The 22,234-nt window shown below is 42.4% G+C and overlaps 2 protein-coding genes across 11 annotated transcripts in view; one reads left to right on the forward strand and one right to left on the reverse strand.

The window, feature by feature from the left end:
• ORAI1 (ORAI calcium release-activated calcium modulator 1) overlaps positions 1-2,939 on the reverse strand; it is a 33,778-nt gene extending 30,839 nt beyond the window's left edge. For 5 of the 9 annotated variants that reach the window (XM_034790657.1, XM_034790658.1, XM_034790659.1 and 2 more), the window contains exon 1: positions 2,569-2,939. In XM_034790657.1, coding sequence (XP_034646548.1) covers positions 2,569-2,682 — 114 coding nt within the window. In that variant the 5' untranslated portion in view covers positions 2,683-2,939. Of the gene's footprint in view, positions 1-2,183; positions 2,350-2,568 lie in introns of all 9 variants that reach the window. The other 4 variants (XM_034790662.1, XM_034790663.1, XM_034790667.1 and 1 more) reach the window with 4 other exon arrangements.
• Positions 2,940-3,140: 201 nt separating this feature from the next.
• The window catches only part of KDM2B (lysine demethylase 2B), a 170,058-nt gene continuing 150,964 nt past the window's right edge, over positions 3,141-22,234 (forward strand). Inside the window, exons 1-3 of one of the 2 annotated variants that reach the window (XM_034790646.1) lie at positions 3,141-3,464; positions 17,809-17,953; positions 21,570-21,648. In XM_034790646.1, the coding sequence (XP_034646537.1) occupies positions 17,941-17,953; positions 21,570-21,648 (92 nt within the window). In that variant the 5' untranslated portion in view covers positions 3,141-3,464; positions 17,809-17,940. Of the gene's footprint in view, positions 3,465-16,238; positions 16,555-17,808; positions 17,954-21,569; positions 21,649-22,234 lie in introns of those variants that run through there. The other variant, XM_034790644.1, reaches the window with a different exon arrangement.

The following is a 22,234-nucleotide window of genomic DNA, read 5'->3' on the forward strand; positions in this document are numbered from 1 at the left end:
GTGTGTGTGTGTGTGTGTGTGTGTATGTGTGTTTTAAATATTCTTCTACTCCCTGTGACTATGTGAAAGAAGCACACTATCAGTGAAACTGTCTAAGGAAGCAGCAAAATTGATTATGCACAAAATTCTATCAAATGCACTGAAAATGAACATAGAGAAAGCGTTAGTCTCTTTCAGTTATAACAACCTTAGGCATTACATGAAACAGTGGTGAAAATACTGGATACAGAAGCACTATTTTTACACTGAAGTTTTCTTTTATAATGAAATAAGATAAAGCAAATGCAGTTGTGTTTCTTATTTGAGAGTTGTGCAGTAGGTATTAGGGCTATTTAACAGATTTAAAAGGCCAGTTAGCAGTTTTTCCACTTCTTGAATGACAGCACTCTAATACTATCCAGTGAATCCAAATTAATTTAAAACACCACAGAGGAAATGGGCTCTAGTAAAAATATCAAAAATAGAAAGATTCTGGTACTTTAAACAAACAAAAAAACATTAGGTTCTGATCCTACAATTTGCTGTGTGCAGTGAGACTTTTGCACTAGCTCAGAACCCCCCTGAAGTCAACAGGAATTTACATGGGACACAGCAATCCATGCAACAAATTAGAGGATGGGAGACTTACTGTACATGATTGTAGAGAAGATGCCTACAAGCTGGACCTAAAGATACATGATCTTCAAGCCTCCAAGGACTTACACATGCTCTTAAGTTTATGCACATTAGTAGTCCTGAAATAGTGGTATAGTCAATGGGACTACTCACATGTGTGAAGTTGAGAACATGTGGCCTTGGCTACACTTACCAGCTAGTTCGACGGCTGGAAATCGAAGTTCTGGGTTCGACTTATCGCGTCTAGTCTGGACGCGATAAGTTGAACCCGGAAGTGCTTGCCGTCGACTGCGGTACTCCAGCTCGGCGAGAGGAGTACCGCGGAGTCGACGGGGGAGCCTGCCTGCCGCGTGTGGACCAAGGTAAGTTCGAACTAAGGTACTTCGACTTCAGCTACGTTATTCACGTAGCTGAAGTTGCGTACCTTAGTTCGAATTGGGGGGGGTAGTGTAGACCAAGCCTGTGTAAGTCCAAAGGGTTGGGGCCTTAAGCTTTAGGTGTAGACCAGGCCTACGTCAACCTAGCTACACTGCTTAGTTAATCTAAACCCCGGCACAGATATCCTAGGTTGACAGAAGAGTTATTCTAAGGACCTGGTCAGCTCTCTTGAGGGGGTGGATTTACTACACAGCAATGGAAAAGCCCTTTCCATTGTGGTAATAAGTGTCGATGCTACAGCAGTTTAGCTGAAGTGCTGCAGCTGTGCAGACACAGCCTAAGTTAAGCACAGCGATGATGTATTGTCCAAGAGCCTGATCCTGTATTCAGCACTGTGCCCTTAACTGCCACTGCCAACAATAGGAGTAGAAGTTGTTTATATAATTTCAGGGCCTTAATCTGATAATGAAGAGCTGTAATATAGCAATTAATACTAACATTGCATGTGAAATGAACAAGGAGGCATTGTAAAAAAAAAAAAAAAAAAAAAAAAAGCCAGTTCAAAGCATGCATGTGAATAACTCATTTTTCTTCAAAAATCGGTCTGAAAAAAATGCATGCAAGATTTTGTGGAGAAATTGTTTATGGAAAACTGCTTTATTTTTGTAAAATACAAGATATGTTCAATGTTGTCCCAGTCTAGGACATGTAGAATCCCAAGTTTACAGTGAAGTGGAATGGAAGTCCTGAATTATTTCAATGCACTGCAACATATGGATTATAAAGAACCCATTCTGTGAGAAGCTACTGTACCTGGAAATAATATACTCCAGAGATGCTTGCTCTTGGATCAATGGCAAGGAAGACAAAGCAGTCAGTAAGCCAACTAGCAGAATAATAAAACCCAGGAGCAAAATAATTACACATTTTGGGTAGTGTTAGTAAGCCAAGGAGGGAAGAAAATAAGTTATGGAAGAAGCCAGTGTATAAATCACAAAATAAAAAATGGTGACAGGCAACATTTGCTATGCAAATCCTCCTAGACCGTTTGAATCCTCCTCCCACCCATCTCCTGCTTCATGAACAAAGACTCAATTCTTCCCCCTCCAACTTAACTTCAGCCAGGGAGCGAGCCACAGGCTGGTGTTGACAGTTCAGGGTTCAATTCTCCCAAACTCATACCTCAGCACCTGAGGTAAGACGTCCCATTGAAATGGGGGACCAGCACCCAGCCAGCGATTTATCTGGGGAACGCGGGGAGAACGCGATGGTGACGGGGGCTGCAGAGAGGGCGAGGCAGACACACCACACGTCGTCCAGGAACAAGTAAACGGCACATCCTAGTCGATGTAGCTCCTGATAACACAAAGGGCGGGCACAGGCGGTACTTACAGACCAGAGGGGAATAGAAACCCGGCTGGGGCTGGGGGCACTAGAGGCAGCTGGCCGCCCTGCAGGGTACGGTGCGCTGCGCCGCGCCGGCCCAGCTACACTGCTGCCCCCCAGGTTACCTGTAACCTGCCCCCCTTGCCCCAGAAGAGCTGCCTGCCCAGCAGGAGGGAGGGGAGCGCTCACCATCGCGAACCCTGAGAGTAACGCGGAGGTGCGGCTGGAGGCTTTCAGCTTGGCCCGGCTCAGGTAGAGCTTCCGCCAGGACAGCGCCTGCATCGAGTGCTCGTTCAGGCTCATGGTCTCCGGCGGTGGCGGCTCGCACCGGAGCAGCGGAGGAGAGGAGCGAAGAGAGGGCGCCTGGCCCGGCTGCAAGTTCCGAGGCGCCTCCTCCTGCTGCTATTTCCTTCCGGCTGCAGAGACAGGCCAGCAGCTGCACCTAGCACCCCCCGGCGCCGGCTCCCACCCTCGCCGCAGCTCCGCCAGCCCCCGCAACGCCTCCCTGGGCGCCGCGCACACGCCTCGATGGCGTAGCCCGACTCCTAACCCTTCCTGCCGGATGCGGGCGGCTCCGCCCCCGCGGGAGGGGAGCGGCGCGGTGTGGGGACTTGTAGTTCCCTTCCCGCTCCCAGAGGCCGTGCAGCGCGGCTAGGTCAGCGCCTCCCTGTCCCCCTTCCAGTCAGGATAGCCTGGGCTGGCGCCCCTGGTATTCCCTCCCTACCTTCCCCTCGGGGTAGCCTGGGCTGGGGGCCTCGCCCCGGCCTCCTCCCGCCTTCTCCTCAGGGTAGCCTGGGCTGGGGGCCTGGCCCTTCCCCTAGCCCCTGCCACTCCCCCCGGGAAGTTTATAAATATCTGTGTCGTTGGCTTTGGGTTCCTTGGTTTGTTTGAAAGTTAGGTTCAAGTTATTTTATGTTGACCAGAGCTGCTGCGCACCTGCCTCTCCATCATCTTCAAGTGGCGTTTTGGGAGCCCTGAAAAAAAACAGTCAGGCTTAAAGTGGCTCAAGTTGGGCATCCAGTCAGTAGCCACTTGTGAAAGTGGTGGCCCTAGAGCTGCAGAGATGAGCTTGGCAGGGGAATCAGGTGGGTTGTCCTTGTCCTCTGATTGATTTATGGCTTATTTTGTTAAATCCCCCTAAGGCTGTGTCTATACTGCAGACCCCTGGCAGCAGCATATAGGCTACGGGGAGTGTACACGCTGCCGTGAAAAGCAAGCTGTGTCTACTTTGGTATGCCTACACTGCAATTAAAAACCCACAACTGGCCTGTGCCAGCCGACTCAGGCTTGCTCAACTCAGGCTCAGGAGCTGTTTAATTGAAGTGTAGAGGTTCAGGCTCCCCAAGCCTGGGCTTTGGGACCTTCTAACCTCATTGGGTCCTAGAGACTGGGCTTCAGCCCAGTCCAAATGTCTACTCCAAAATTAAACAGCCCCTTATCCTAGTCAGCTGGCATCAGCCTGCCACAATTTTAATTGCAGTGTAGACTAGGGTGACTAGATGTCCCGATTTTATAGGGACAGTCCCGATTTTGGGGTCTTTTTCTTATATAGGCTCCTATTACCCCCCCACCCCGTCCCGATTTTTCACATTTGCTGGCTGGTCACCCTAGTGTAGACATACCTACTGGGGTGCGTAGGTACAGATGGCAGTGGGAAGCTTCTGGAGACTTTCCCCAACCACCTCCCCAGTGCATTTCCCTGCAGTGGGGCAGCAGGACACTACACTGCTAAACACAGCAGCGTAGTGGGGGAGGCACTGCTTAAGGGTGTAGAGAGCCACGTAGAGTATATGCCAACAAGGTTTAGGCCTGTCTTTAAGTAGTGCCTCACTGTCTACACTGCTATTTATATCAGTGCAGGGGGGCATGTTGTAAGATTTGTGAAACGTAGATGTACCATAAATCTTCATTACATCACTCTTTTACATTCCCTATTCTAGACTTACTGGGTCAAATTAATCCTCTCATTAAACTTTCCCTCACTTCCAAATCCAATCTGGCACTGCAGACTGGGGACAGGGATTGCAAATTCTAATACTCAAGCACAGGCAGTTGAACTCAACTGCCAAATCCCAACTGCCATGGAACCTTCTGATCCCAACGTTCCAAGCACTGGCAGTTGAAGTCCAACCACCAGGCCACCTTCCTTTCACTGTATTCTATAACCTGGTAAAATATATTATTTTTACATTTATAGCAATGCCTAAGATCTAACCACCTGAATCCTAAACCATACTTCCAGTTACATTAATTTTAACACCTAAGTACCCTTTGGGAAATTTTGTATGCCCTACAGTTGGTAGCAGATAAGTTAGAATCAGTATGTACTGTATTGCAGCAGACAATAAACGTTGATGTTTAGGTTTTCCACTTCTCACATTTGTCAACTGAAGAGGTCTCTGTCCCCGACCCCTTCTTTGAGTCTCTTTTATTAAAGCTACCCTCACCAGAATTTCTACAGCTCCATTCAATGCTTTTCCAGCTTAATGTTGAGAATTTTTTTTTTAAATATCACAAAACATATCCCAGGAATAAGTAGTGTACATTTTCTATGTTGTGGTTAAACTATTCCCACTCTTGCTATACAGATTATTCTGTAGCCAAAAATCTACTGACCATTGAGTTGTCAATACCATCTTATTCAGTTATAAGGAATGTACAAGGGAACCTACTCAGAGATTTTCCTTAGGATTTCAGTTAAATCATCAGAGAGTCACTAGAGAGTGGGAGAGGTGTCTATTGTGGAATCACAACTCCACGTCGTATTTCTGTGACTCGCTATTCATCCTCTGTAAAATGGGCTTACTTCCTATCTCTTATGAGGTACTCATAAGTACTCATGAAGTACTTCACAATTCGTTATAATATTTGCACTTGTATAGTACTTTCCATGGAATGATTGCAATCTGGCATATTGTTTATAGTGAAACTGAGTAATTTTAAAACTGAATGCATCACAACATTTACTATTACTGAGGTACGATGTATTGTTCAATTATCTTATTAAGCATTCACATTGTGGTTTTGCCTAGAGACTGACCAGGTCAAGGCCGCATTTGCTAGGTGTTGTATAAACATCCTGATAGTCCCTGTCCCAAAGAGCTAATAATTTAACAAATAATGGAATTCCCACCCCCCACGCCCGTAGTTCTCCTGTGTATGGATTGCAGACTATGTTGTAAAGAACAGCTTCCAAAATAATTCTGGGACCCCTCACTTGATCTTACATCCAAAGACTGAGCAAAAGGTCTCAATGCCCTGCCTTTATGTATTAAAATACCCTTTCTGATTGCATAGGAGATTTGTATACTACTACTATTTAGCACTTAAACAGCACTCTTCACCTGAAGTGCTTATCCAATTTTTGTAAGGCATAATTATTTCTGTTTTATAGAAGAGACAGCAAAGCACAGAGAGGTGAAGTGACTTGGCAAAGGTCACACACCCACAAAGGGGATTCAGGAATCCTGAGTCTTACAGAGCTACAAAGGTACTCTTTGTGCCACAGAGAGCTTGTGGGTATGGAGAGGTGTAAGTGAGAAAAAGAAACATAATACTGTAGTTAAAGTAAGAAAACCTGAGAATACAAATGCACTACTAGGTAAGGATGGCTTACTTGCATTGGCTATAAAAGGCAATGAGGGATTGATTTTCCACCCCATGCATCTTCTGTTATTCACGCTAGTGCAGAGTGTAAAAATGCTGTCATTCTGATTTGGTAGCATTTTACACATAACCGACAACACAAGAAATCAGGCCCTAAACATTTTGTTTTCTTAGTTCCTCTCTTTATGCTTCTCCTGATCTGTAGGTTCATTAATTTAGCTATATTTAATATATCAGAGGGCAATGATGGAGTCTATACAAACGTGACCATTATTATACCTTTTTTTTTATTTGTACTGCGTTTTTTAAACAGAAAGGTTACCAAACCAAAGAAATTAGATTAATAACTTGAAGCTTCAGATCACATTTCCTGGGACTACAGGTTCCTAGCCCAGCAGAGTTGACCCAGCCCTTCATCCTTTCCTAATAAATAAATCAAATATTTAGTTTGGCGAGACATGGTCTTTTGGTCTTGTCTGCTATATATGAGCATTAAAGCTCCCACAGCACCTGTAAGAGTATGGTTTGCCCTTAAGGTTTTTTTTCCTGTAAAATATCTTACGCCCCACTGTTGTGCAATATGTTATGCATTGGTTGGTTGCTGCCCTCCACCCCAAAGGGGGTTGCATCTCAGTACTTCTGTAAAAACAACAAGGAGTCTGGTGGCACCTTAAAGACTAACAGATATATTTGGGCAAAAGCTTTCGTGGTTAAAAACCTCACTTCTTCAGATGCGTAGAGTGAAAGTTACAGATGCAGGCATTACATATTGACACATGGAGAGCAGGGAGTTACTTCACAAGTGGAGAACCAGTGTTGTCAGGGCCAATTCAATCAGGGTGGATGTAGTCCACTCCCAATAATAGATGAGGAGGTGTCAATTCCAGGAGAGGAAAAGCTGCTTCTGTAATGAGCCAGCCACTCCCAGTCTCTATTCAAGCCCAGATTAATGGTGTAAAATTTGCAAATTAATTTTAGTTCTGCTGTTTCTCTTTGAAGACTGTTTCTGAAGTTTTTTTGTTCAATGATAGTGACTTTTAAATCTGTAATAGAATGACCAGGGAGATTGAAGTGTTCACTTACTGGCTTTTGTATGTTACCATTCCTGATGTCCGATTTGTGTCCATTTATTCTTTTGCGGAGGGACTGTCCGGTTTGGCCAATGTACATGGCAGAGGGGCATTGCTGGCACATGATGGCATCTATAACATTAGTAGATGTGCAAGTGAATGAGCCCTTGATGGTGTGGCTGATGTGGTTGGGTCCTCTGATGGTGTCGCCAGAGTAGATATGGGGACAGAGTAGGCAACGAGGTTTGCTACAGGGATTGGTTCTTGGGTTGGTGTTTCTGTGGTGTGGTGTGTAGTTGCTGGTGAGTATTTGCTTCAGGTTGGGGGGTTGTCTGTAAGCGAGGACTGGCCTGCCTCCCAAGGTCTATGAGAGTGAGGGATCATTTTCCAGGATAGGTTGTAGATCGTGGATAATGCGCTGGAGAGGTTTTAGCTGGGGGCTGTATGTGATGGCCAGTGGTGTTCTGTTATTGTCCTTGTTGGGCCTGTCCTGTAGTAGGTGATTTCTGGGTACCCGTCTTGCTCTGGCAATCTGTTTCTTCACTTCCCCAGGTGGGTATTGTAGTTTTAAGAATGCTTGATAAAGATCTTGTAGGTGTTTGCCTCTGTCTGAGGGGTTGGAGCAAATTCGGTTGTATTTTAGGGCTTGGCTGTAGACAATGGATCGTGTGATGTGTCTTGGATGGAAGCTGGAGGCATGTAGGTACGTATAGCGGTCAGTAGGTTTCCAGTATAGGGTGGTGTTTATGTGACCATCACTTATTTGCACTGTAGTGTCCAGGAAGTGGATCTCTTGTGTGGACTGGTCCAGGCTGAGGTTGATGGTGGGGTGGAAATTGTTGAAGTCCAGGTGGAATTCTTCAAGGGCCTCCTTTCCGTGGGTCCATATGATGAAGATGTCATCAATGTAGCGTATACTGTAGGGCCATGCAGGTACCCATAGTAGTGCCACTGACTTGAAGGTATAAGTTGTCCCCAAATCTGAAGTGATTGTGGGTGAGGACAAAGTCACAAAGCTCAGCCACCAGGCGTGCTGTGGCCTCATCAGGGAATCTATTACAGATTTAAAAGTCACTGTCATTGAACAAAAAAACTTCAGAAACAAACTTCAAAGAGAAACAGCAGAACTAAAATTCATTTGCAAATTTAACACCATTAATCTGGGCTTGAATAGGGACTGGGAGTGGCTGGCTCATTACAGAAGCAGCTTTTCCTCTCCTGGAATTGACACCTCCTCATCTATTATTGGGAGTGGACTACATCCACCCTGATTGAATTGGCCCTGTTAACACTGGTTCTCCACTTGCGAAGTAACTCCCTGCTCTCCATGTGTCAGTATATAATGCCTGCATCTGTAACTTTCACTCTATGCATCTGAAAACGTGAGGTTTTTACCCACGAAAGCTTATGTCCAAATATATCTGTTAGTCTTTAAGGTGCCACCAGACTCCTTGTTGTTTTTGTAGACACAGACTAACACGGCTAGCCCCTGATACTCAGTACTTCTTTATATATCTATCTTTAAAGGCCGTTTGTATTAAAAGCCCTGTATAAGTGAAGAGTATTAACATTACTTTTTGCTCAGTTGTCTTTTAATTCTGTAAGCACACATACAAAGAAAACAAATACAAAGAGCATTTTTAGTATTTCTCAACATACAGTACTGGGATTGTTCAAGACAACTAATTGCAAAGTCATAAGTAGTACCCACATAAAGATTTTAAATGAACTACCATGCCTTACTTAGAAAGCTGGTAACCAACAGGCATTAAATGTTTTTTCTCCCACCTCTTCAAACGAGCTCTTCAAGGCTCTGTAGTTTAGTCTGTGGGGGAATCTTAACTGTAAAAATATATTTGGGGTCAGTGCTCAAAGCCTATGAAAGAGCACAGCTCTACACCCATAGATAAGATTATCTAGTTGTAAGCGCACACAGTTTTGGTTGAACCATAAAATATTAAAACAGCATAGTTAATCCCTAGTTTAGACTCCATTTCCCAAAATAAATGTATTTTAAAATGATTGTGTTCTAATTTATGAGGCTAATGCAAAAATCTGAAGTGGACTAATATCTGGAAAAGGGATATTAATAGTATGAAGAAAACAGCTACTGAATAGTTAAGTCTGTCAGTTGCTCTAATCAACACTCCCTTACTATAGCTCTGTGAGCTATAATAAAACATAAGATAATTGTTCAGATAAACAAGACTTTAGTTCTCTTTAGAAGTTATATTCAAACTGAGCTGTCTACTACCATTTTGGATCCCTAGGTGCAATTTTGGGGGGTTATGCTGCTTGCAGAATTGTGTGTGTGTTTACTACACAATTTCACAAATGCTTTCCATTGCCTGTAGTGGTACTTTTAGCTTATATAATGCAATTAAGAAAGTTAAAATAGCGAATCCAGCATGCTTACTTCCTTTGTGACTTTAGGTATATACAAGAGTGCTTTTAGTGCATTGTCTCTCTAGACTGCCCCCTTTTACATTTTACTTTAATAGAAAAGTAATTTAATTGAAACATACAATAATCTTTCACACTGAAGCAGCAGTCCCTTGTGTTTCATTCCCCAGTCTATTAATGCATGTTCATATACATCACATCCACATTTTCAAACAGCAAAAAGCCACCGCCATGTGGGTCAGACCAAAGGTCCATCTAGCCCAATATCCCGTCTTCTGACAGTGGCCAATGCCAGGTGCCCCAGAGGGAATGAACAGAACAGGTAATCATCAAGTGATCCATTCCTTGTAGCCCATTCCCAGCTTCTGGCAAAGAGAGGCTAGGGGCACCATTCCTGCCCATCCTGGCTAATAGCCATTGATGGACCTATCCTCTATTCATTTATCTAGTTCTTTTTTTAATCCTGTTATAGTCTTGGCCTTCACAACATCCTCTGGCAAGGAGTTCCACAAGTTGTGTGTTGTGTGGAAAAAATATTTCCTTTTGTTTGTTTTAAACCTACTGCCTATTAATTTCATTTGGTGACCCCTAGTTCTTGTGTTATGAGAAGGAGTAAATAACACTTCCTTATTTACTTTCTCCAAACCAGTCATGATTTTATAGACCTCTATCATATCCCCCCTTAGTCATCTTTTTTTGTAAGCTGAAATGGCCCAGTCTTATTAATCTCTCCTCATATGGCAGCCATTCCATACCCCTAATAATTTTTGTTGTCCTTTTCTGAACCTTTTCCAATTCCAATATTATTATTATTATTTTTTTTTAGATGGGGCGACCACATCTGCACGTGGTATTCAAGATGTGGGTGTACCATGGATTTATATAGAGGCAATATGATACTTTGTCTTATTATCTATCCCTTTCTTAATAATTCCCAACATTCTGTTCGCTTTTTTGCCTGCCGTTGAACATTGAGTGGATGTTTTCAGAGAACTATCCACAATGACTCCGAGATCTCTTTCGTGAGTGGTAACAGCTAATTTAGACCCCATCATTTTATATGTATAGTTATATAAATATATAGTTTATATGTATAACCCTACAAGCCCTAGCCTAGCAAAAAGCCACCACTACAAAACCAAGCATTGGCCTTTTAAAATAAACTTAATTTGATCTCCAATTGTTAGAGGACAAACATCTTTTACTTTAACCAAATATTAAAATTATAATATTGTCTACCTACATTTTTACCTCCAGCTTATGTACAATAAATTCCAACTTGGAAAGAACAAACCCAACAAAGTTAGTTCTTTTACTTCTTTTCCTAACTGCTGGTCATTATAAACCCTAGCATTTCTCTTTCCATCCCAGTCTCCTCTTGAGATGCTGAGCCTAATTAGAGTCAGCTGTACTTAATTAACTCTCAGCTAGCGGTGCCTCCCTCAGCTGACCCTGAACCCTTTCTGGGAATGAATGCACAAAAGCTCAGGCTGCTGTTTGATGTCGTGGGGTCTTTACATAATGGGACAATAGGGATAGAATTCCAGGATTCCCTCCCAAGGGCACTGAAAGATCTGAACATCCCATCACAGAGGTGCACCTTTAATTCTATGCCAGAAATGTACCTTTGTACGTCTTAAAATAGGGATGAACCATTATAACCCTCCAGCATTCTTAATGAGGTACAGTATTTGGCACAGAAATAGAAGTGTTCATGCCACCCTCTGCATAGCAGCTTTTCTATAGTATATTGTTAGCCAAATAGTTGTTTCTGTTATTGTCACAGAACAAAACTGTGTTGGTGCAAAATAGAAATTAAAATGGAAGGTTTTGCATCAAAAGTATAACAGGTAAAAAATTCAATAGGCAGATGCGGAAAGGATTATCACTGCTTGAGACTGCTGACAAGTCGAAGGCCATATCTACACTAGCACTTATGTCAGCAAAAAACACCCTGTTGAGCACCATAAGTTTTGACAGCATAAGCACCTCGTGCACAGGTGCTCTCCTGCCAACGTAGCTACCGCCACTCGTTGAGCTGGGTTTATTATGTCGATGGGAGAGCTCTCTCCTGTCAGCATAACACAGCTACATGCGTGCTTTTACTGTGGCACAGCTGTATCGGTACAGCTTGTAAGTGTAGACATGGCCTAAGGCCGAGCAGCCCTCCTTGGAAAGCTGTGGGATGTAGGTTCAAGTTGCAATCACTGAGCTTCCTAAGTGGGAAAAACATTGATCCAGGGGTGGTGGAGCCTTCCCAAAAGTGGGGGGGGGGTCAGGGGCTTCTGCCCCCCAGAGGCTCTGCCCCACCCCTTCCCCTTAGGCCCCTCTTCTCCCCCCAAGATCCCACCTGTGCCCCCTCCTCTTCCCCCGAGGCCCCTCTTCTTCCCCTGGAGGCCCCACCCCCAGCCAAGTCGGAAGCCGGAACAGAGCTGGGTGGGGCCAAAAGTAGCCCCCAACCCTTGTCCCCGCCCCCAGACCCCCTACCCAGGGCAGGTGGAGAGACCCAGGCTCCCTACAGCTGCCTGCACAGCTCTTACCCCGACCCAGCTCCGGCCAAGGGGCAGGGCCTGGAGCTGTAGCCTGGCAATTGTAAGAGCTGCACAGGCAGCTCTGGGGAGCTGGCATGCGCCACAACTGCCCAGGCTCCTGGGCTGGGCTCCACCAGCTGCTGGCCTGGCTGGGGGGTATGCTCTCAGGGGGAAGAGGAGGGGAAGGGGGCAGGGTCCCCTGGTGAAAAGTGGGAGGGCCATGGGCCCCTGGCCCGCCCTGTTCCAGCACCCCTGAATTGGTCTGTCTAGAGAGCCACAGAAGTATCTTTTCACATAATGTCCAAAGGCAGTGAAATGTTTAAACATCTAGCTCAGGGGTAGGCAACTTATGGCACGTTTGCTGAAGGCGGCATGCGAGCTGATTTTCAATGGCACTCACACTGCCCAGGTCCTGGCAGCTCTGCATTTTAATTTAATTTTAAATTAAGCTTCTTAAACATTTTAAAAACCTTATTTACTTTACATACAACAATAGTTTAGTTATATATTATAGACTTATAGAAAGAGACCTTCTAAAAACGTTAAAATGTATTACTGGCACGCTAAACCTTAATTTAGAGTGAATAAATGAAGACTCGACACACCACTTCTGAAAGTTTGCCGACCCCGATAGCTTTTCATGTCCATCCAAGCTAAGATGCCTGACAGGTAGTCCATAGTTTATGAGGAAAGGAAAAGGGTTTAAGGATCTGATTTTAGCAAAATTTAGTCTATTTATCAGGAAACAAATTTCCCTGTGAGCTCAACAAGGGTGAAATTCACCCTGTCTCCCACACAGACTGAGTAAACACAGCATTGACAACTTTCATGATTCTATCATGAGTTGTGAGATAGTAGGTGTTTTTCTTAAAGCTCCAGCTCTTACTGTCAAGGGAACATGGACAGGATGTAGCACATTGTGGGCATAATTGTACTATAAATAACTTTACTAACGTTAACAAAAACAGATTAATTTTAGCGCATCTCCCAGTGGCCCAACCACCCCATGACAATATGAATACATTCACTAGTTTCCTTGTTTAAAGGAACATTGGAATTGTTGAAGCAGTGGTTCACCTAATCCAGTACCCTGGTTGATAGTGGTCAGTATCAGATGCTTCAGAAAAAGGTGCAAACATTCCCCTCCCCCACAAAAAACGAATAACCTGCCCAGAGGGGAAATGCCTCCTAGCCCTCATCAGTTAGGGATTGACCTGTGTTCTGAAGCATGAGGATTTAATATCACTTAACATTTTTTTTATTCCATCTAATGCAAGTGTGGATGTTCTCATCATTCATATAATTGTCCAATTCCTTTTTGGGTCCAAGTTTTTGATTAATTATGACACAAAGTGAAGACAATATTATTTTATTGGTAAAATAAACATTTTAAAAAGAAACAGAACAAGTCTTTTAGTAAAATATTTAGTTGATATAATGAACCATAAAACATCCTTATGAAATGTTAAAATCAATCATTTCTGTCTCAATATAAGATTAAAAACTATCAGTGTTCTGATGTGGAAGTCCACAGACTTAGACTTTGATACTTCTGAAACATCTTTACTTCCAGAATTTTAGTAACATGTGCCCTAGTTTCTCTGTATGTGTGTGTTTAATATCCTACTTGGTGTGTTTGCTTGATATGCCAAAAATTCCAGATTATATTGATCTGAAAAAAAAAAAAAAAAAAAAAAAAGAAAAAAATTCCCCCCTGTCTTTGTGGTATCTTATTGATGGACTTTTTGTAACAGGGACTTATTTATTTAATTGATTGATAGCTTTGTTTCTGATCATTCTCTAATCACAGTTCTTTATCTTGTACTCTACTACTCTGGCCCCAATCCTGCAAAGATTTACACGTGTCCTTAACTTTAACCATTGTATTCCTGTCTTAAAGTTAAGCCTGTGCATACAACTTCAGGTCTGGAGTCTTAAGGTATCAATTGATAAATATGCATATTGATATATAATAAACATCACAATACCTCACAACTCTTCATGTATTCATCCACATAACATCTCTATGGGCAAGAAAGACCTAGCATCCTCATTTTATAGATAGGAGCTTTTCAAAAGAGACTAAACTACAGATCCCCAAAGGTATTTAATTCTAAATAAATCAATGGGTGTTAGGGATCCTCAAAGGTATTTAGGCGCCTACCTCCCAGTGATTTAAATGGATGTTGGATGCTTACATTCCTTTGAGGTTGTGGGCCTGAGTGACTTCCCCAGCAACGCACAAGAAGTCTGTGGTGGATCCTGGAATTAAACCTGACTCTCATGAGTTGTAAGCCACATCTGAACAGTCTTTCCTCTGGCCATTTGCTACAGTTCATTGAGTCTTCAGTCTTTCTAATGAGACTGCCACCAAGGCCTATGATGTTGGCTTGGTGATGTGTTAGTTATGTTTTGCACAATATTTTAATCTATCAATTAAAGTGTTAATTAACTGACTATGTATGCAGAGGGGCTAAACAGGAGTCTATGTGAGTGACTGTGTTCTGTTGTATAGAAGTGCACAGAAACAATAAAGAACGAAAAGCTATTGCAACTAATTTTCTAGTCTAAATCTGTTTAATTGGTCTGGGAACAAAGCTATGCAGAAATACAACTTAATATCTGCTTGTGAGGTTTCTATTGGCTTCTAAATTGGTCTGTGTGTTGTTTAGATGTCTTACTCTTTGGAATCTTGTTTGTTTGTTTGTTTTTTCTATTTTGATAAAGGTTAAGCATTTTGTTAAGAAATGTCACTTAAGATATTTGTAATTCCTCAGTGTACAACAATGTGGACACCTGGGAACTGATCCAAAATGTCTGCCTTGTTTTACACAGACCTCCAAACTGCCATCAGAGGGTAATAACATTTGATCATTATCAACCTAATCCACATTTGAACTGGAGTCTTATATGTGAAAAGCACTGGTTCCCCTTACCAATCCTAGCATTAAGCAGACACCTAGAGCACTGGAAACCCAAAGGCTGAATGGATCATAAGTTTGTTAATATGAAATGGAGCCTTTTAGCACTACTTGAAATTCAAATCTAGCTTAGTTCAATAGTACAGTACTTGAAAGTTGTTTTCCTGTGACAGCGATATAGTAGCCTATATTAAATAATGTATTATGTAAGGAAATTATTTAAATACATTTTGCTACAAAAAGGGTATTTCACTCTCATAAAAGCATTTTAATAAAGCCAGCCAGAACTAAAAAATAATAGACGCTACTGAAACAGAGCTCCTAAAATAAAACCCATCTTTCTTACTGTGTAATTATCTTTCCTTTGTAGCATATAGACTACACCTTCCAAGACCAGAATGAATTAAACCCTCTCCTAAAGGACAAACGTGTTGAGTTCCAGAATCTATAGAACTGTAACTGGGCAGCAATTTCTAAAAAACACATGCCCATATGACAGAAAACGTTAAATACATTAGCGCAATTTCTTTTAAAATAAAAGTGAGCAACTTGTTGCTTTTTTCACTTCCCTTGTTTCTTTATTGCCACTGATCATCTCTTAAGAAAGCAAACTTCTGTGGAGACAGGCATTTTATAGAGAGAGTTATGTGTGACTTTCTGAGTATATGTTTCACATGCATTTCACATTTTTGTGTGCTTTGTGCATATAACATGTTTTATGGGCATGTCTTAGAGTCATGCACCCTGCCTCTGGTCCTCTTGTCTGCAAGTTTATCCCCATGTGTCTAACGTGCATGTTCCCATGTATGTGTCATGCATCCTAGGTACATGTGTGATTTTGTGCATCTTTCGATATGTCTTTTGTTCATGTGTCTAGGGATAGGTCTGTCTGTATGTTTTCATAACTGGATCAGGGCTGTGCATGTCTGTACGTGTGTCTGTGTTGTACATGTGTATGCCGGTCTCTGTATATGCATATTCTGTGCTTAAGCATATCTTTACACCTGCGAATGTCTTCGTATGTCTTGTGTGCATGTGTGTGCGATTGAAGGTCTCTGTGTGAGCCTGTGTACTTTGTTTTCTCCTCATATTACAGAGTGGCCGCTGCTGACTCCAGTCCCTTCCAACCCCTGACACTCCAGCTCTCCCCATAACAAACAGCTCAGTGAGTCAGCGCCTGCGTGCAATGCCTGCTGCACACTCGTGACCTAACAACAACACACCAATATGAGCAGCCAGCCAGCAGCGGCGGCAGCAGCGATCTTTAGCGCTGGGTGCAATCTGGTCCCCCCCCCCCCCCCCCCCTGCAGCCGCCGCCTCCCCCGGGCCTCCCCCCCTTCCCCGAACGCGATCGGCAACAATGTTTACGTTCCGGGGATTATGACGCCTGCGCCCCACTCCACACTCAGTGTCTGAAAATGGTTCCTTAGGACTTTGCAAAACGCATCGACTCCCCCTCCCCTTCCCTCCCCCTTCCCCAAAAAAGTGCTGGTGCAAAATTGCAAAACTTTAGAGAGACCTGGATGGCTTTTGTTTTTCCTCCTCCCCATTTGGGCCAAAAAATGCAGGACAGGAACTGTTGACAATTAAGAGATGAAACTCTCCAAAAAAATGGAGGCAGAGAAAGACTCTGGAAGAAGATTGGTGTGTAGCTGGCTTCTGTCTATTTCCTATTTGTACATTTTAATTGATTTTGCTTAATTATTTGCAAAGGGAGAAATGCATGTAAAATATAGGCAGCAGAGCTACTTAGTTTGCAAGAGATCAGCTTAAACACTTGGGAAGGGGGTGGAATTTAAGTGAGGGGAAGGAGAGGGTGGGACAATACTCTTTTTTTTCTGTTGGTAAAGGATTGTACAGATGAAGTGTGTGTTTTTCTAGGGCTAGCTGCTGGGGGGATTTTAAATGTATGTACAGAGAGAGGGAGATCTGGATTGTAAAGTGCTTGGAATTGAGTAACCCCAATGGAGGCAGCTGGTGTATTTGGTTCCCAAAGGGAGCTAGCTTTGTGTACAGCCAGCGCTCCCGTTTGCATGCGGAGTGTGTTGTGTGTGTGAACGTGCGGCTCTGCCTTGTGTCCCTGCCGGAGAACCAGGGGCTGCTGTTAACAAGTTACACGCTGGCTCTGGGGGAAGCCGCAACAGCAGCACCGGCCTCTGCTGTTTTCACCCGGGCCTACTCCATACACACCCCTCATCGTGCATTTAACTCATTCCTGCCCTTTCTCCTCTGAACCCCCCCCCTTTTTTTTTTTTGTTCCTTAAACTGCACAGCCTGTGATTGAACAGAAATAACGTGGATCATTGCAAGGGGGGGAGAAGCGCAAATAAATCATAATGTTACATAATGCAATTTGTTTTTAAATCGTGGCTTCCGGTGTGACTATGGAAACACTTGAATTATGTAAATATTGCAACCTGAATAGCGTGTATCAGAGTAAATGGAGAATTTTATGCGAAATTATTTAGTGATATCCTACACAAATAATAACAAATGATCGGAGACACGATGTGTTAACAAACAAATACTGGCTGCCTGCCGTTCACTTTTTTACGGTCTTGCAAAGTGCAGCAGTGCTGGGCTTTGTGAATTAGTGATTTGTGTAATCTCTTCACTTGTTTGGCGTTTAGAGATCCCCCCCCCCCCCAAAAAAAAATAGTGCAAGGGTCTCCTACAGCCAGACACCTGCTACTTTGGGTTAGTATGGTGTTATAAAGAGAAAGGGAGTGGAGATTCTTCTGTACTCAAGCTCACGTTGTATAAAGTATTGTTAATTTTGCAGCCTTGATTTTTATTTTCACAGACCATGTTTATCCAAATATCCCCAAAGTTGATACATTTTTCCTCCCCCAAAGTCCACTTCCCACCCCGGTCTATATTATTTGCTTTGTTTTCTAGCGATCTATTGGTAGAAGGAGATACGATGAGAATGAGGACCTCTCGGATGTGGAGGAAATTGTCTGCATCAGGAGTTTTAATTTGGAGGAGAAATTAAAGAGTCAAAAGTATCATGGGAATTTCGTGCGTGACATGGAAGGGAAAGGTAAATGCCTGGCTGTTTTAGGGATGAATGTGTTTGAATTGGTGGGAGTGGAATGGGTGGGTGCCTCTTCTTTGCTTTGATTGCTCTAGAGAAGCTGGTGGTGTCTCCACGTGCAGTTTGTGGTTTGTTTCGTATTTCCCGCCTGCATCCCCCATTCCAGGGAATCCGGTGACGAATCCAGGCCGAGCAGCAGGGGAGGGGGTAGTGGGTTGGGTGTTGCACACTGGGGCCTTAGCTTGGACCTAGCCAGGAAATAAACACATATATGCGTTTCTGTGTGCATTGCCTCTGTAGCTAGAGGTGGGTACGGGCGTTGGGTCTGCTCACATCATTCCCATGTAACCTGGTCACGGATGTGCAACTTCTTGCTTTGACAATGACATGAGTGTATCAGGATGTAGCTTGTAGAGAAACCCCAATGTTTCCCGCCCCCCTCAGCCCAGCCTATCAGCGTGACCCCAGTTCAGCTTCCCATATTTTAGGGAATCAGGTTCGTGGAAAGGAGCCGCAGAAAAACCCCAGCCCCCACTCAGCCTCATGGTGATTCTAGCTTCTCCCTCTCCGCCCCCTATTGAATCAAGGTCCCATTTGCTTCCAGTTTGTCAGTTTCAAGGGATGCAATTGATTATCCGGTTCTCTAGCGTCAGGGGTTTTTAGAGTAAATAACTTCTTTGTGTTTATGTCATATATTAAATTACAGCTGCCCCTCCAAACGACCTGGATTTGCTTATGTGATTTAGCTACAAAGTAATAAATAATCGAAGCCAGACAGTGCAGTTAGCAGCTTTCTTGCCTGCTGGGAAGGGATGTGGAGGGGATTGGTTTCTTAGGGGGATCAGATGGATTGAGAGGTGCTGTTGCAACTGGTCAACTTTATATACTGTGCTGTTACTAAAATTGATACCAAATTCCACTTTTCCTTCCAAAATCCAACTCCACTGGGGACACCACAGTCTGAACCAGTTATCCAGTAATGTCCAATTATTAGCTTTGGCTGTATTTCTCATCAGATGGCAACAGTAATCGAACCACTAATTTAATTTAGAATATTTTCTTCTTTTTCCAAAGCTTAGCCTTGCAATGGACACTTTTAACTTGCTTCAGAAGAGCCACTTATGTGGTGAGGGAAATCACGTCTGCCTTCTTGACAATTTATTATTTTGTGGGGAAGTCTCCCCCTCCAACACCTGTTCCTTAGCTCTAAAAATGTTCAGTAATTTTTCAGAGGGGGATTGGATTCTACTTTTCTCTCCCAAATTCTTAATTTGCTTTCATTGCTACTTGCTAACAGTATTACAATCCACTATTTCTCTTGCTTAGCAGCTTTGAGACCTTTGGGTAGCTTTTCCCCTTCTAGGGAAGTTGAAAATAAATGAGTGTCTTTTGTTACTTTGTTTTGGTCTATGTCTACTTTGTTCAGCCCTGCAAGAGATTTGAATGCTTTGTTGAGTCTTCGTAAAGACTTTTATTTGCTCCATTTTCATTTTTGCCTCTAATTTTTCTATAAAATCAAGACTTGGATGTAACCAAGGCAAAAATATTAAACTTGGTGATCCTGCTGCTGAGTGAGAGTAGAAATATCAAGATATCTTAACACATGGAATCGGTTGAATATTCTTAATCATCTGCTTCCTTGTTTTTATTTTTCATGGTAGCACCTCTTTGATCCCTGGCCAGGAATGTGGGTTGGAGGTTTTCTTCAGAGGTGCTGCAAAGCTGCAGTGTGATTTTTGGCCTGAACACAGAGTCTACCAATGCTACTTGTTCACTAGCGTAATATGCTATGTATCTGCTGTCTGCTTCCTGAACTAGTGTTTATCCTTGACACCTCTCACCCACTCAAATTTTGTCTTGAATGTAGAGTGCCGTTCTCAAAAGTTTTTGTGTGTGTGTTTTAGTTAATTTGTTGCTAAAGCCAAATGAATATTTTTAGTATTAATACATCGAGTAATAAATTATGATATTTTTGCTAATGGAGAAATACTTTTTGTGTCTTCCATTAGTTGACTAAAAATAGATTATGGAAGCTGTATTCTGACTGTTCTAAAAACAAGTGCAATTATTAAAAGTTAGTAAAATAATACTAAGATAAACAATGGTCTAATTTGACAGCTCTAGGTAGGGATGCTTTAGCCACACTTCTTGTCATTGCTAATTGAATAAAAGAGGGCAAGTGTTGTAAAAAGAGAGGTTAAGAAACAAGTAAGAAGGGGAAATTACTACTGATTTCCCTCACCCACTTACAGTTGTTTTGATAGTAAACAGACACAAGGTGTATAAATCTGAGGATGGTAAATCTCATACAGAGTCCCATGAAGGATGTTCTTAGATAATGAAATTTCCTAAGCAGTTAAAAGTGGTTATGTATAAGCTGGATGTTTAGAACTGTTATATTTGGATTGCTGAGGAGACAAACTATATGTGTTTTTATTTTTAAGCTATTTACATATTTATTATATGCAAGGCATCCTTTAGAGATGCTACATAGGACTTACTCGCATGTATGGAAGGAGGATTACAATCACAGGTAGGTGCTATGCGGCCACTTCAAGATTTAATTTCACTTCTATGGCTGCAGAGTCCAAATAGACTATGGAGTTCCTGAAGCACCCCTTCCCCCCCCGCATCAATGCTTGTCACTTTTTCACTAGTCACTGAATCACATACACCATTGTTTCAGGTATGACATATGTCATTTCAAACCATTGCATATAAACATTAACAGTTCAGCTTAATCCTCAGAATGAAATAATAATGTGATACTGTTCAGTGTACAGACAACCAAATCTGTGTCCAATGTTCTAGTTATTTTGGCATTAAATTAATAATTTCTATTGAAAAGAGATTTCCTCCCTCCCTCTCATCATCTTAACTGTGTCAGAAATTACAATAAGATTTCCAAATTATAAGCCCCATAGTGCAGACACACACCTGCTTAACTTTAAAAATGCTTAATTGTATAAATGGAAGAGATCTATGTAGTCAAAAGCTTGTCTCTCTCAGCAACAGAAGTTGGTCCAATAAAAGATATTACCTCACCCACATTAGCTCTGTAATATTCTGGGACTGACATGGCTACAACAAAACTGCATATAACTTTACAAATGTAAGTAGTCCCATTAAACTCAGTGGGACTATTAATGTGTAACGTAATATGTGCATAAGTGTTTGTAGGATCAGGGCCTTACACTGTACTTCTGTAAAGCCCAATAGAAACAGTATATTTCTTAAAACCCAAATATATAGCTTGATCCTTATATTTCCTCTGTACGTGCCAGGCCTCTTAACAGTTGCTTAGTTGTGAATTTGCTGTAAGTGTTAATTCAGCATTTTATCATAACTAGGGCTTCTCAACCTAAGACAACTGAGAATCTCTGAATGCATTCTGCTTTATATGCATCAGTGAATAGGAAAAATAGAGAGCAGCTGGGAGAGTATTGTCAATCACTCAGATTTTGCTTTTGACCTAAAAATGTTCACTCTCTTTGCAGTTCTCTTTAAGTGATAGTGAGCTTTTTTTGCTGCAGAAATTAAAATAGTGAATCTTGACAAAATCTAGTGTGAAGTGAGAATGTCATTGTAATTGATTATGTTTTTTATTCAAATATTCAAACAGATCTTACTTTTGAGTATGTGCAAAGAGAAGCTCTCAGGGTTCCCCTTCTCTTCAGAAGTAAAGATGGACTGGGAATTAAGTAAGTTACAACAAAATCTTACTTATTAGTAAATGTTTACAAAATTATAACTTTGCACTTATATATGGTCTTTCATCTGAGGAACTCAAATCCATTAAAAGCATTAAGACTCACAACACCCATGGGAGGCGGGTAGGATGATTATGTTTAATTTACACGTGAGCAGATTGAGGGAGGGAAAGGTTAAATGGCTACAGTGTGGTTGTACACACCGTCACAGAGGGAGTCGGGGACAAAGGTGGAAACAGAACCCCAGGTTTCCAGCTCCCAGTCTGTGCTCTAATGACAGAATATGCACTTCTCCAATTTTGACTTTTACATTCTACTCTGCCTCACACAGGACAAATGAGCTGTCAGCTAAGTTGCCGAATCTTTATTACTGGTGAAGCCTTAAGATTGAAAGAATGTAGTATGATTTTCAGCTTGCAGGTGGAGCTTGCAGAGGCAGTGGTTAGAAAAAACATCTTTTGGATTCTGAACTGGATTTGGAAATGTTTGGGAGAGAATACATAGGAAGTCCCATGATAACATTTGTAGTCATTTTTCTGACTTGAATTGTTCTCACTTTAATGCTTATCAAAGGGAA

The sequence above is a fragment of the Trachemys scripta genome, chromosome 15, assembly GCF_013100865.1.
Source record: "Trachemys scripta elegans isolate TJP31775 chromosome 15, CAS_Tse_1.0, whole genome shotgun sequence".
NCBI classification, from domain to species: domain Eukaryota; kingdom Metazoa; phylum Chordata; order Testudines; family Emydidae; genus Trachemys; species Trachemys scripta.